The 15,187-nt window shown below is 39.3% G+C and overlaps 1 protein-coding gene across 4 annotated transcripts in view; it reads left to right on the forward strand.

The window, feature by feature from the left end:
* Nucleotides 1-15,187, forward strand: part of brip1 (BRCA1 interacting helicase 1) — a 38,180-nt gene that overhangs the window by 3,123 nt on the left and 19,870 nt on the right. For all 4 annotated transcript variants that reach the window (XM_016455652.1, XM_016455653.1, XM_016455656.1 and 1 more), the window contains exons 6-14: nt 88-249; nt 7,482-7,784; nt 10,319-10,540; nt 11,207-11,406; nt 11,633-11,765; nt 11,864-12,018; nt 12,683-12,851; nt 12,958-13,098; nt 13,363-13,524. In XM_016455652.1, coding sequence (XP_016311138.1) covers nt 88-249; nt 7,482-7,784; nt 10,319-10,540; nt 11,207-11,406; nt 11,633-11,765; nt 11,864-12,018; nt 12,683-12,851; nt 12,958-13,098; nt 13,363-13,524 — 1,647 coding nt within the window. The remainder of the gene's footprint in view (nt 1-87; nt 250-7,481; nt 7,785-10,318; nt 10,541-11,206; nt 11,407-11,632; nt 11,766-11,863; nt 12,019-12,682; nt 12,852-12,957; nt 13,099-13,362; nt 13,525-15,187) is intronic.

The raw sequence follows: 15,187 nt of genomic DNA on the forward strand, positions 1-15,187 counted from the left end.
AGCCAAAGGTACTTCTGCAAATAGCTTCTATTCCTGTGACATTATTGATTGTCTTGTCATCACACTCAGCTTTTTTTCTTTCCACAGAAAAGCAAGCAAAGATGTCTCGAGCGAGGAGTGATTTACATTGATGATGATGATGAAGAGGCGGAGCATCTGGAGAGACTGGTGCCCGGGGCTCAGAGTTGGACCATGGAATTGAACAGTGGTGCCAGAGCTGACAGCTGCCAGTCGCAGCCACAGTGTTGTGTGAGTGCACCTCAGACACATTTTCTGCTCTTATCTCTAATTGGGAGACTATGATGTAATAAAGTGTCAGTAATAGCCATGGAGAGCACTGTTTGATATTTCTCCTCATTTCATCATCCAATACCATTAAAGGGATAGTTTGCCCAAAAATTAAAATTCTGTCATGATTTACTCACCCTCATATCATTCTAAAGTTTTGTCGCTGCATGTTGCCAGGTTGCGATGAGGTTGCTAGTGGGCGTTCTCACTACTGGTTGCCTTGACAGCGAATCAAGTTTCTTGCCACTAAATACAAACATTTTGGAGGCAAAAGACTAAATATAATATAAACAAAAATTAATGAGAAACAGCCTACTTTTTTCCATTGCGTATGTTTATCTACGGCTGAGAGGAGAACGATCACATGAGCTCTACTGTCCTCTTTGCTATTGGCTGTCGCTCCCGAAAGTCACTCTTCATTTGCATAAAGTTGAAGGATTCTGAACTTTGTCACGTCACTGGACATGCCCCATCCGTCGCCAACGGCCGCTGACGCACTTGTCGCCGTAAATCGCCAGCTCTCTATTGAAATGAATGGGATCGTGTCACTTTGTCGCTTGTAGTGTGAACGGGGCTTAAACCTGTATGACCACAAAAGAAGATATTCTGAACACAAAAGAGGATATTTAAAAAAATAATGGTATCCAAACAGTTTTGGTGACCATTGACTTCCATTGTATGGAAATATACTAATATATAAGCATTTTTTTCCAAAATATCTTATTTTTTGTTCCATGGAAGAAAGAAAATCATGCAGGAACAACATGAGGGTGAGTAAATGATGACAGAATTGTCATTTTTAGGTGCACTATCCCTTTATCCCTACTTCAGCTGTTTTACCAAGGATGCCACTGGAAATAGTATGTGTTATTAAAGAAATAAGATTATAATAAACAATATTATAATTAATTATTTTGTTGCAACTTATAATTATTAAATTATGTAATCTTATAAATGTAATATTGCATGTGTTGTGTTATTTTATTGTTGACCACTTGGTGGCAGCAGAGGATGGCTCAAAACAGATTTCAAAGGTTCATGGGGATATTTTTTGATTTATTTTGGGGTTTTTTCACACTTCTTTTGGACACTTAATTATGTGTCTGTAAGCATGAATTATCTCTGTTAAATTACTGTAATTTGACTAGTACTGTGCCACAAAAAGCCATATGACTCATGATTAAATGTATACACAGTTGCTTTCATCCTACATACTGTAGGATGGCACCAAAGCTTCAATGCAAAACAGGGTTATAATAGACGTTTGAGGATTCTGGATTTGTTTAGTTTTAGCTTATAGACATTGTGGGAAGGCCTTTTGGATGTCACTTCTGTTTGAAATCTGCTTGACCTTTTATATACATAATTTGATAACCTTAAACAAACAATTGGCACCTCATCATTTCCATCAAGCAGAAATCCTCCTATCTGGGTTTATGAAGTGTTATTATGAAGATGGTGCATTTGTTTTGTTTGAGCGATGCTGATATGTAGGGCTATAAAATGCAGTATAAGGCCTCTTAGAAAATCCGATGCAATGTAACAAACACCACAGGTATTCATATAGCCAGTGGTGAAAAGAATCTGTGTCAGCGTGATTGTCCTGTCACACCATAGGACATATTGCTTACAACTGGCACAATGGAAAAGGAGTGACTTGTGCTATGCGTTCCTCAAGATTGGTGGACTGTCACCGAAGAGGATGGCCCTGGCCTGATGGGCGGGCCGATGGGTGTGTTGGGTAAGGGGGGAGGGGGGGGAAGAGAAAGCAGGCCTTAGGTTTCACTCTCTCACCTGACACCGTTCTCGGCCTCTGCCAGCGCTGACTGACATCTTCAATGGGCCCTTTGAAGCGAGCTCCAGTTTAATTAAGAGGTTTGCCTTGCTTGGCAGTGATCTGTGAAAGCCTGGGATAAATATTGAATGGGGTTCACCTGCTGGTTACGGCGCTCCGGGGATAAACAGGTGCTTTGTGAGATTGGGGATTTGCGGGGTGGAGGGCTCCGGGGTAGCTATCAGGAGGGCTATAGGGAGTAAAGACCTTACTGAAATGCTTCACTCGCTGTCTCTCGCCCGCTATCTCTTTCTCTCTCTTGTCCATCTGTATGGTGAGGGTGCAGTGGCCCAGGCAGGCGGACAGTGTGAGATTTCAGTCTCTCAGGTGTCAGGCTCTCAGAGCCAGCCTGTTGAAATGCAGTCTCCATTGTTCGCGCTCACACTCAGGCCTGCATCTTCCACCACAGGGCCATTGTAGAGCACAGACAATCTAGCCTCACCATCTCAAACACAGGAGCTGCTCTCTCCACACCTCACCTGGCAAACAGAAATGCCACTGTCTAACAGAACAAACCCAGCTCTTATAATGTTTTTCACCAGTAACTGATAAGTACTGGGTAGAATCCTCCACCTCTTCACGCAGGAATTGATCAATTCCTGTTCTGATGCTGATTCGTCTTTAATTCTACTTTCTTAATGGTTCCACTAAAGATTCTTTTGAATTTGAGTTTAAGTCATTGACTCTTCCATCTAATTTGTATGTGTTTGCGATTAGATAAAACAACTTTAGCACAAGAATTGAACTTTATTAGTTGCTGTGAATGTTTTGGAAATTCATTAAAAAGAAACGGTTCATTAAAATTGTTTACTTGGGAATCTTTTAACTTCATTGGTAGCGTTGTGATTTGTGTTTATGAGCCAGTTGTTTTTAGTGAATCAGAATCATCAGCTTAAGAATCCTACTTCACCCGTTGTGTTTTTGATTCTTAAAAAAAAGAAACGGTTCATTAAAGTTGTTCACTGGGGAATCTTTTGACTTAATTAATCGCAGTCTGTGTTTAAATCACTAATAACACCTGTCTCAAGTTTATTTGCTTGAGAATCTAACTTCACAAGTAGAGCTGTATGATTTTGATTCATTAAAAAGGACAGTTTTATAAAAGTCATTCACCTGGAAATGTTTTAACTTCATTGTTCTTGCTGTATGTTTTTTACAAGCTAGCTGTTTTTAGTAAATCAGACTCATTATTTCAGGAATCAGTCATTACTGATTATGCTGTATGTTTTTGATTTTTAAAAAAACCCAATCATGAAAGTTGTTCACTTGGGAAGCTTTTGAATTTATTGATCACACTCTGTGTTTGATTCATTAAAAGCAACTGGCTCAAAAGAGTCATTTGCTTGGGAATCTGACTTTACTAGTTATGCTGTATGTTTTTAATTCATGTAAAAGGGTCAGTTCATAAAAGTAATTTGGGAATCTGGCTTTATTGGTCGTGCTCAATGTGTTTGATTTACTAAAAACAACTGGCTCTTAAGAGTCATTAACATGGGAAATGGAATACACTTGTAGCACCGTATGTTTTTGATTCATTAAAGAGAACCAGGTCCTAAAAGTAATTCACTTGGCAGTCTTTTGACTTCATTGGTTGCACTGTATTTTTATTTTTTTTTTTCTCCAAAAAGAAATCAACTTATTGGAGTAATATGCTCGACACCAGTCGTGCTGTATGTTTTATGCTGCTTAGAAAATACTTTCCGACTCCCTTTCATTTTGCACATGCTGGAACGGTTAATGTACTGAATGTCATGAAGATCATTCAGTTCTGGTTTGGAAAAAAACAATTATTAGTTCCTTACTCTACTCTTCACATATCCATTATCCCTCAAATACACCATGTAGTGACCAACAGCTTATTTGATGTATTTGTAGTATGTGTGCTGGCCCTGAACTGTAACTAGTTGTTAGGCCCCAGAAGAGCTGTGAAACGCTGTCATTGTACACCAGTGCTTCTACAAACCCCCAAAGACACTTTCCCAATATCCTTGCTCATTTTTTAGTGCCAGAACAATGGCCACATTTTCTTAGCAGAGCAATGAGCTGCTGGATGCATCTGCAGGTGTCTGCCCCTGACTGGAACAGCATGCTTGGGTTAACGCTCCCACACAATGCCACGCACTGTTTTATTAGGAGCCGCTGTTGAGGTCTGGAGAGGCCTGAGGTGTAGATCTCTGCTCCACTGATATCAGGGCCTCGCCATGAAAGAATGCACCACTCCGCCTGAATGTGTCTGTGGCGGCAGGTTCGGCCAATGGAAGCTGTTATCTGCATTCCAGGGGTGTCTTATTTGCTGTGCGGTAGCAAGAGGGGCCGAAACTGTGGCAGGCTGAGTGTAACGGATACCCTTGTGTCAGCTGTTTCCTGCACGGCTGCTGACAAGGCCTCCCATTCACAATCAGCCCTTTCTCTCCCCCCTGCGATGAATAAGTAATTATTCGGTATAGGAGGCAGGATACTTGGACTGGCCTATTGAATGTGGCAGCAGCAGGTAAGGTGACCGGCAGGGCCGTAACTCTTCCTGCGAAGCCGTAACCTTAGCTGCTGCCAGCTCTCTGTTTATTTAGCACGTCGGCCCAGGTCTTTGTCCCATCGGGGGACGGTTTGCAAGACAGGCTCACGTTCGCTTCCATTCTATCACTTACTGTAATATTTAATGACAAACAAGGTTTGAGAAGCAGCTCTGGTAACCGGAGCTGGACCTCTTCAGTGGAGTGCAGGCTAAATGACAGCTTGATCCCTGATGTGAAGGTGTAACGCACGCCGTGACTTAGCATTTGCTTATGAGGGATAATCTTACTGTCACTCTTAGGAAAAGAAAAGAAGCTACTGATATTTTGAAGGACTGAAGCAAGACAGATATAGGAGATTTTATTTATTGGTATCAATCCATATTGGATATTTAATTGTACATGTTAATTTAGATGACCTTTGCCACCATCTGACGCTCACTTAAAGTTCAAAATGAATCTTAATGTAAATACTAATAATAATTTAATAACAGTTAAATGTAATCTTTAGCCAATTTAAAAATGAGCAATAATTTTTCATATGCATAATGTTGTGATGCTTAAATTCACTTGTAATATTTAAATTATTGATGTGTGTGTGCGCACGTTTTTGTGATTTATGAGGACACAAATTTATATAATGACATGGGTATAGTGCTGGCCGGTATACCGGTTCATACCGAATACCGGTGTTTATTTTTGTTATGATATGAATTTTTAAAATACCGCGCAATACGGTATGTCGCTTAAACAACGTTCGGAACACGACACTGTTTGAAAGGGGTCCCTTTTCACTGTTGTACTGTGTTGAGGGAACAGCTGTATGTGTTACTAAGCGTGAAAGTTCCGAAAGCTGTAGAACTAATAGAACCGTGATGACACAGAAGAACTCATCCACAATATCCACACGAGCGCGACTTTAGCACTAGATTTAGCAACTTTCAGACCCTTTTAGCAGATTTTTTCCATAGAATATTCATACTGACAAACCTAGCAACTTTTTTGGATAAACCTTAGCTATGGTTCAGTTGGAAGATTTCGCCAGTGCTGTCCCGCGAACGCGAGGTCTGACTTTCCCGGAGAAGTGTCACCTCTCTCTGCGTCTGTTCTGTGCAGTGAGCGGCAGAGAAGCAGCATATTCAGTTGGCCGCACTGCAGCCGACTCGTCAAAATGAGTACAAAACAGTGTTTCCTAGCACCTGAGCGTAGTTCATATCACATGCACTTTTTTGTTTGTTGTTTTTTTTAGTCACTCAGACGCAGGCAGTGCGCTGCATGAGAAGTCATGCCTGGACAAAATCATGTAGTTGAGAGGGGGGAAAATTACACACATCCTTGTAAAAGTCACATTTTATTTTTAGATAGGACAGAACAAGAAACAAAATAGAAAGGTTATAAATGCTATAAATAAGCTGTGCATTATTTGTATAGTCAAAACTTTGAATAGGTTTTTAATAGAAATTAAATAGTGCTCTAGACCAATTAGACATTTACAATTTCTTTGACCTTGATTGATTGATTTTAAACATGTTTTGTATGTACATGTACAAAATTTGTATGTACATGTACAAAATATGTACATTGCCGTTCAAAAGTTAGTGGTAGTAGTCATTTTTTAATGTCTTATACTCACCAAGTCTGTATTTATTTGATCAAAATACAGTAAAAGATTAATATTCTGAAATATTATTACAATTTAAAGTTAACTTTTTTTATATACATTTTAAAACATATTCCTGTGATAGCAAAACTGAATTTTCAGCAACCATTACTCCAGTTTTCATTATCAGTGTTAAAAACAGTTTTGCTTCTTAATAGTTTTTGAAAACTGTGATATTTTCAGTATTCTTTAATGAATAAAAAGTTCAAAAGAACATAATTATTTGAAATAGAAATGTTTTGTAACAGAAATACATTTGCTGTCTTTGCTGTCACTTTTGATCAATTTAATTAATCCCTTCTGCATAAAAATTATAATTTTTCTCAGGAAAAATCTTACTGACCCCAAACTTTTGAACTGTATTTTGAACATTTTATCATGCTTAAATCCATTCGGCAGGATTCTGCTGATTATTCTCACTAAAATCAGTGCAGAATTCTGCTGAATGAATTTAAGCATGGTACAATTTTAAAACAATACAGTTCAAAAGTAAATTAAAAATCAGTTTTAAAAAATTGCTTCTTCCGTCTGCACCTACCTATCAGCAACGATTAGAAACCTGATTCATAAACATACAGGGAAAGATTAAGCCCATTAATCCTCAAGGTGAAGAAATATTGACTCTGTCCAGTTCCTTTATAACAGTTCCTATATTAAATATTCCAGGCATAGCAGTTCAGATATAATGTATATTTAAACACTTCACAAGCTTTTCTTGTTTCATGCATGCAGTATTTCAGTACTCAGACAATACTGCTATCTCCCACAAAATGAAGCAGGGACTCTCTGCTTGACACCAGCTATGTTACACATGAGTTGTGTGTCGTTCCCATGAATGGAGGGGAAAGTGGGACACTTAAAATGCTCATACCATCCTCAAGATCAGTTTCGCCACTAGAGCTGGCTGCAGGCAAGCATAGCCCTTTGTGTGAAAGCTGCAATTAAAGAGATCCAATCAGAGGGGCCAGTAGCATTTACAATGGCCCGGTCTAAAATTACAGTCTTGCTTGGGGTCATTCTGTCTTGACATGTAGCATTTGCCTGTTATGTGAATGATTATCTATATGATCGCTAATACAAAAGCCTTTTCATGATCTGGACAAACAAGGTCTGTAGCATTGCTTCAAGTAGGTTGTTTCTCTTTGTAATGTTTATGCTTGACTTGTTTTTCTCTTTTTGTATTCCACAGTCTCCCGTGTCTTGTTCACTCTGTCCTTGCGCCAACCTCAAAGCAGGACAGAAAACGGTTGAAAAGTCCAAGGACAGTGATAAAGACAAAGAGGGAAGCGGAAGGAAAAAGATCCCAAAGATCTTCTTTGGCACTCGTACTCATAAGCAGATCACACAGATCGCACGGGAGCTCAAACGGACACTTTACTCCACCGTGCCCATGACGATACTGTCCAGCCGAGACCATACCTGTGTTCATCCCGAAGTGGTGCCTCATGCCAACCGCAACGAGCGCTGCAAAGAGCTGCTGGAGGCCAAGAACGTGAGTCGGCCCCTTCCCATGTTACTTCATGTGACATTTCAACCACCTTTGAGCACAGGTTCTTCATTCATCTGTCATCATTAGAGCCTCTCAGAGGGATAAAAGAGAGTAGACTTAGACATCTCCTGGTTCAATGAGTTCAAGGCCTGAACCCTGAACTCTGCCAATATTAGTGTTTTGCGAGAAACCTAAAGATCATCAATGAATCTCTTTCTCTTGGTTGTCTTAAAATCTCCACTTACATTTTGAGGACGTTTAAAAAAAAAAAAAAAAAAGTAATTCTCAGAAACAAAAATTCTGGAAACATTAGGCCAAAAAAGCTTAATGTAGTACTAAAAGTACTTATTTTAAATGTAGCATTGTTGCCTTGCGGAGAGCTCTCCAACATACAGCGTCGTTGCGCTACAGGCATCCCGAGTTCGAATCCCGTCTTGAGGACCTTTCCCGATCCCGCCCCCTGTCTCTCTCCCACTTCGCTTCCTGTCAGTTCTCATCTGTCCTATCATAATAAAGGTGAAAATGCCAAAAATAAATCTTAAATCCTAAATTAGCCTTTGTTTGGAATAACTTAAATTTGATTTAATATGTTTCATATTCTAGATATTCTATGAGTATTAGAATATTTTGTCATGGAAATAAATATTTAACACTTTTTTTTTTCTTGTTACTGTTTGTATAGCTGTATAGAGGTCGAAACATTGCAATTGTGCTTATGTTGTTCAGTGCAATGATGACATTAACCAAACAAAGAGTTAAGAAGTGTTAAATACCGTATTGACCCGAATATAAGACGATGTTTTTTTCTTGGAAATACATCTGAAAAAACGCGGTCGTCTTATATTCGGGCCAATACGGTAGTTATTGTGCAATTGATTACATTAACATCATTTCAGCAATTGTCAGCAATGTATGAAGCACAGTTCATACAGAAGTCACTTTCAAACCAAAGATCTTGGACAATGCGGTGAATCCACGTGACTAACTTGAAACTGCTGCGAAATCTGCGTGGGGAAATCTTTTACATGGAATTCCTGATGCCTATTGGAAATGACTGGATTTTGCCCACAAAATCCACTGAACAGCAGTAAATGTTGAACCCTAACAGTTTCTGTCGGTGATGTTGGCCTGTTTTCTTTGGCTGCAAACCAGCATTTGACTGAAGATTAGCATTTTTGGTGGTCCAAATTGGTGGTGCATTATTAGAATGGTCTCATTTTAGATTTTTTTTTTTTTTGATAATGGGTGTTTTGTGTGTGTATAGCAAAAGATAACCCCTATTTCCTCTGCCGTCCTACGTGTACAGGTCATGGCTCTGTGCCGTATTCATCCTTAAGTGTTGGGCCTAAGTAGTGATCAACTCATCATGAATTTGTTAGCCATTGAATGTCTTGAATTGGATCTTGTGAACGGAGATTGACCCACTCTTTTCTGTGGAACCAAACACCTCGTTTCCTGATCTTCACAGGAGCCTGCAGGCCAAACAGCAAGTGTGGCCACTTATTCTGTGAACCCTCTTCTCCTTTCAGTATAACACTGTCGTAAGAAAAGAAGGCAAGCTGGCGACCCTGAAATGCAAACCCCGCTTTAAGGTTTCACAAACTTAATCTCCGTCACCAAAGCTGTGGAGAACAGTTACAGGCGATAATATCCCCAATCAGTCATACAGACCTTTTTTGTTGTGTAGCCTTGTCAAAGGCTTCAAACGCACTTTGTTCCAGTGGTAGCTTCGTTATTGTCCAGGTTGTTTAGTCTCTGACCATCGGGCAGCTCGCGTAATGATACCTATTATGCTGTCACCACAGGTGTCCACTCACCTCTGGACTGTGTCGCACCCCTGCACATGAAAGCGGGGAAGACCGTGCCGACAACCCCGCTCGGAGAGAGGAGAGAATGAACTGTCGTTTTCCTCATCCTCCCTGGGGCCCCATCTCTTGTGTCTTTATATGAGCCCCACTCCGAGTCTTTATTCCGCTCTCCTGGTCTTACTGAATGGCTGAAGAGCATAGGCCTTTCAGACACTTATCGTTAGGTCGCACACCCCTCAGCAGTGCCATCATCACTTTCATAAGAGTTGGAGGACAGGGGATCAAAACGGCACGATCGGGTTGACATTTATCCTGTTCTCTCATTGACGGCTAATCCCTCTTTGAGTATGTATACTGGAAGCTGCCATCAGCCTTTCAGCAACATGTTACAGGTTCCAGTGAATCACGAAATAATGCACAGATGCTTCCCTTTTCTGCAGGGAGACACACCTGCCTAAATAATTGTATAAAAAACACATTTATTATAAGCAAGTGTTAGGAATATCAATCTGTGTCCAATTATGTGGTTTAATTGCAACAAAACATGTAAATTTTTAAATAAATGAATAGTATATTGTATCAGTTCATGCATTCCCTGGGATTCAAACCCACAACCTTGGTCTTGCTGGTGCTTGCTATGCATCTCAAACATTACCTATTTTCATAAAATAGAATGATAAATACATTTAAATACATTTGGGTGTGTTTATATAATTTCATGTCTTTCAGGGTCTGTCATGTCGGTACTACCACAATGTGCATAAAATGCGTGATCAGAGCACTTTACAGTGGGTTCATGGGCTACATCAGGCCTGGGACATTGAGGATCTGGTCCGTCTTGGCAGTAAGCTGCGGTCCTGTGCATACTACGCAGCTCGGGAGCTCATGCAAGATGCTTGCATCGTGTTCTGTCCTTACAACTACCTGCTGGACCCCCTCATTCGTGAAAGTGTGAGCATCAATGCATAAACTACTATATAATCTATATAACATATGCATAAGCTGCTATATAATATAATGTAAAATGTAGGGCTTTTTTGCTTTATATAGATTTAAGACTTTTTTGCTGTGTTTCAGAAAAAAATTAAATGATTAAATGATTTTTATTTTTGATGTGTATAAAAACACTAAATTTTTTAGAGTAATATATACACTAATAAATTAATAGTTTAAGTTACAGTTAAGACTTTTTTAATGTTACAAAAGTTTTCTGTTTTAAATAAATATTGTTCTTTTGAACTTTCTAATTCTATTCACCAAATAAATAGAAAATCCAGAAAAGTTTCCACAAAAATACTAAGCAGCAAAAACTGTTTTCAACATTGATAATTATAAGAATTGTTTCTGGAGCACCAAATCATAGATAAAAACAGATATTTTTAATTAATAATTATTTTAAGTAGTGTATATTTCACAATATATTGTTTTCTATATATTTGATGAAGCAAATGCATACTTAAGAGACTAAAAACATTAACGCAGTCTGTTCACTCATATTTTAAAGTAGTCAGTTGAAGTTTTCGAATAAGGTTGATGACACATTTGTTAGGATACTGTATTTGAAGGATTTTTGTATTTTTCCATATGGTGATAACTGTCATGTTGTTCCTCTGCCAGATGGAAATCAATCTGAAGGAGCAGATTGTGGTGCTGGATGAGGCTCATAACATTGAGGACTGTGCCCGTGAGAGTGCCAGTTACACTCTGAACCAAGCTCAGCTGTTGCTGGCGCGTGATGAGATGGATGGAATGGTGACACACAACATTCGGCGCGATCAACACAGGCCTCTGCTAGCCTTCTGCTGCAGCCTTGCCAAGTATGGCCCATCTTTTCTCCAACAGTTTCTCATCTTAGGCAGTAGGATATCCATATTCTGCTTCATCATGTGATGTAATATGTCGGAGATCTGTTTTCTGAAGATTCTTGATATTTCTTAATTTGGACAAATCTGCCATTTGTGTTGTCACCTGTGAGCTTAATATTGCTCTTTAAAAAAGAAAGGAAGCTAAATTCATTATGTTTGTTTCCTTACAATTATATAGTTGGGTGCAGGAAAGCTGCAATAGCTTGGAGGAGCGTGAATATGAGTCTTCCTGTAAGGTCTGGACAGGAGCCGAGATTCTTGGCATCTTCCATGGCCTTGGCATCACAGCAGACACCTTCTCTTTGCTACAGGTATCCTTCCTCCATATATCTTCCTCCCCTTTGACCAGAAGGAGTATACTAACAGTCTATCCCCTTTTTTTTATCTGATTTGTCTCTGCTTTGTGTAGAAAAACCTGGCAGCGGTGCTGGAGAAGGAGGAGCGGATTGGGCTAGTGAACGGGAGAGAAGACGTGGTGCAGGTTCCCACCATCAGCTCCAACACTCAGTCAATGCTCAAAAGCCTCTTTATGGTGCTGGAATTTCTTTTCAGACAAAATTGCAGGTCATTATCACAAACTACCCATCATTCTTCTTACCTTGCTATCTCTAAAAAGGTTTTTGGCAGTGATTTTTAAAGACCCCTTGAAATCACAATTGGAGTTTTATGGCTTCTAGTCCATGTCTTTTAGCTTTAAAGGTTATCTTTATGCTGGTGTACTCCTAAAAGTTGACAAGATTTAAGTGTAACATTTACAGAGGAACCATAAATTCAAAATAAACTACAAAAAGTAAAACAATTAATTTTTTAAATCAGATACGCTATTAAAATATTGCTGTCCAAATTCAATAAACTACAAAAAGTAAAACAATTCATTTTTTAAATCAGATACGCTATTAAAATATTGCTGTCCAAATTCTATCATACTTGCAAGTCGCAGGATAGTGAGGTTTGGTGAAATTATTTTAATGACACAGTCTTCAGGAAACTTCATGGCCAAATAAATTTTGCCTAATTTAATAATGGCAGCAAAATCATCACAAATGTATGTTAAATAATTGACATGTCATCCAGCCCTAGTTTAATGAATGAAGATAACTTCCAATGTATTTTAGTGTACTTGATAATCCTTGTCTAATGTTCTACTACATGCTCTAGTAAGCCACTTTAGATATTCTATATTCATCTGTTAGTTTTACTTGATTTTTCTTTTTGTGAATATGTACAGGTTTGCAGATGATTACCGTGTGGCCCTCCAGCAGAGCTACATGTGGACCACCCAGCAGGACCTGCCTGACGCTCAGGGCTTTTTCGCACGACCCCAGCGTCGCCGACAGAGCACCCGCACCAAAACTCTGGTGCACACCCTGAGCTTTTGGTGCCTCAACCCTGCTGTGGTGAGAGCAACTGTTTTTTCTGCAGTACTTTTAAAATCTCGTTGGGATGTTGTCAGTATGAGTATGAATCATAAGCTGTTATGGCTGGTGATGTGTGTCACGACAGGCATTTTCAGATCTGAGCGGCTCAGTACGGAGTATCGTGCTGACCTCGGGCACCCTCTCTCCCATGGGCTCCTTTTCCTCTGAACTGGGCATCAAATTCTCCATCCAGTTGGAGGCAAATCATGTCATCAGCAAGTCACAGGTCAGCGTTAGATATTTTAATAATATTTTTTGTGGAAACAGTTACACTTTTTTTTTATTCAGGATTCTTTGATTAACATAAAGTTAAAAAGAACAGCATTTATTTGAAATGGAAATCTTTTATAAAATTCTAAATGTCCCTGCTGTCACTTTTGATCAGTTCAATGTGTCCTTGCTGAACAAAAGTTTAATTTCCTTTATGAAAACATCACCCCAAACTTTTGAATAGAGTTGTGTAATAGTTGTGTATTGTTTTTTGTTGAAGGTCTGGGTCGGTACAGTTGGTGCAGGGCCTCAGGGTCGTAAACTTTGTGCCACATTTCAGCATGCAGAGACATTTGCCTTCCAGGATGAAGTAGGGGCCCTGCTGTTGAAAGTCTGCCACACAGTGAGCCGAGGGGTTCTCTGCTTCCTGCCATCCTACAAGGTACGTATATCAGTATTACAATGAGCAATAGTATAAGCTTCACTGTTGCTCATATTTAGCAACTGCATAGCAATACAGTGCCAACTTTCTATTTCTTTGCTTATAGATAATGTGTACAAAATGTAAGATTCTGAACCACTAGTTGTTGTTTTTTTACCGTAAGTCATGTCAGTTTGCTACTGCAGCTCTACAAAGCTGCCACTGGGAGGCCTTAGAGACCACAACTTTGCATTTCTGTAAACATGCTGATGTTTTCCATAAAATGCTATAAAAAAATATCATCTGTATGCTGTGTAAGACTGTGGTTTCTGTCTGACATTCCGGTAGAGGATCCACTAAGACATAACTCAAAAAGTAACTGTTACAAAATTCAATAGCAGTGGTCAGATGATGACTATATATGCTAATATGTAGTTGTAATGTATTATGGATAATGAACAAAACCTTTGAGTGCTGACTCATGGTATTTCTGTATCCCTTTTCAGGTAACAGGTTAAATTACTGAAAGCCATTGAAAAATACTTTGTTCCTCATTGTTTGTTACGTTTAGCTTATGAATAATTCAGCCCTATTCAAGCTGCCTGTCATGATGTATCCTCAGAGGGGATGATTACCTTTCTTAAATATCTATCTCTCTCTCTGTGTGTGTGTGTGTGTGTGTGTGTGTGTGTGTGTGCATGTACGTCTTAATGTTAATGTACATTAATGTACAATTCCAATATATTTCATCCAATATATTTAGTCTACCAGGATCATAGTATGCTTCCCCAACTTTAACACAAGAACCAGTTTCTTTATACATTGACCACATAAATTCCCTATTGTATATCATGTCCATGTATGAATGTTCCATGTGGATTAATATTTAATCTGGAAACTGAGCAGTTTAGCGACTCATTGGAGACTGTAGAGGTTCTGGAGCCTGAGAGTCCCGTCTGAGGAGGAGCAGACCATCTGTAGTCTCCAGACACCTCTTAAAACTCCTGCTTGATCCCTATCTCTCCACTTCAAGGGACCATGTCGATGTGTGTCTGTTCTGGCTATTTGTCCACATGACACCAATTGTGCTATAACACCCTCAGGCCCCTCAACAATATCATTCAGAACTCACACAAATAGACACGCAAGCGCTTTACGGTTCTCAAGGTGTGGTTTTGCAAATTCCAACCCGTCTCAGTTGGACCCTGTTAATCACATTGCCCCATGTTGTCTGGCATGACCTCATGACAAGAAGGGCTAAACAGCTAAGAGGGCCTGCTTATTAAATGTGGGCTAGGAAAGGTGAAAAGATCTTGTGGAAACGCAGGATGCTTTTAAAGCAGATTAAGATAAAGGCCATTAGAACTGACGTCGCCAAGCTGTCTGTGTAAAGATGCATCTAAACTGGCGCCTGGCGCTTGAGTTGGGGTGAAAAGGAGGGGTTGGTGGATGTATCTGTGCAACTTGCATCCTCTCAAAGTCAAAGTGCTCTGAGCATAGGCTATGAGCCCCCAAGGCCTCTCAGCATATTGTCTACAGTCTCAGCAGTATCATTAAAGGCACATGTGATTCAAGGGATTTCTATTACAGAGATACTGTATTTATTTATATAACAGTCTTATGTTTTATTTTTTTATTGTAAATTGTGTGTATATATATATATATATATATATATATATATATA

Source organism: Sinocyclocheilus anshuiensis, unplaced genomic scaffold, assembly GCF_001515605.1.
Source record: "Sinocyclocheilus anshuiensis isolate Anshui unplaced genomic scaffold, SAMN03320099.WGS_v1.1 scaffold319, whole genome shotgun sequence".
NCBI classification, from domain to species: Eukaryota; Metazoa; Chordata; class Actinopteri; order Cypriniformes; family Cyprinidae; genus Sinocyclocheilus; species Sinocyclocheilus anshuiensis.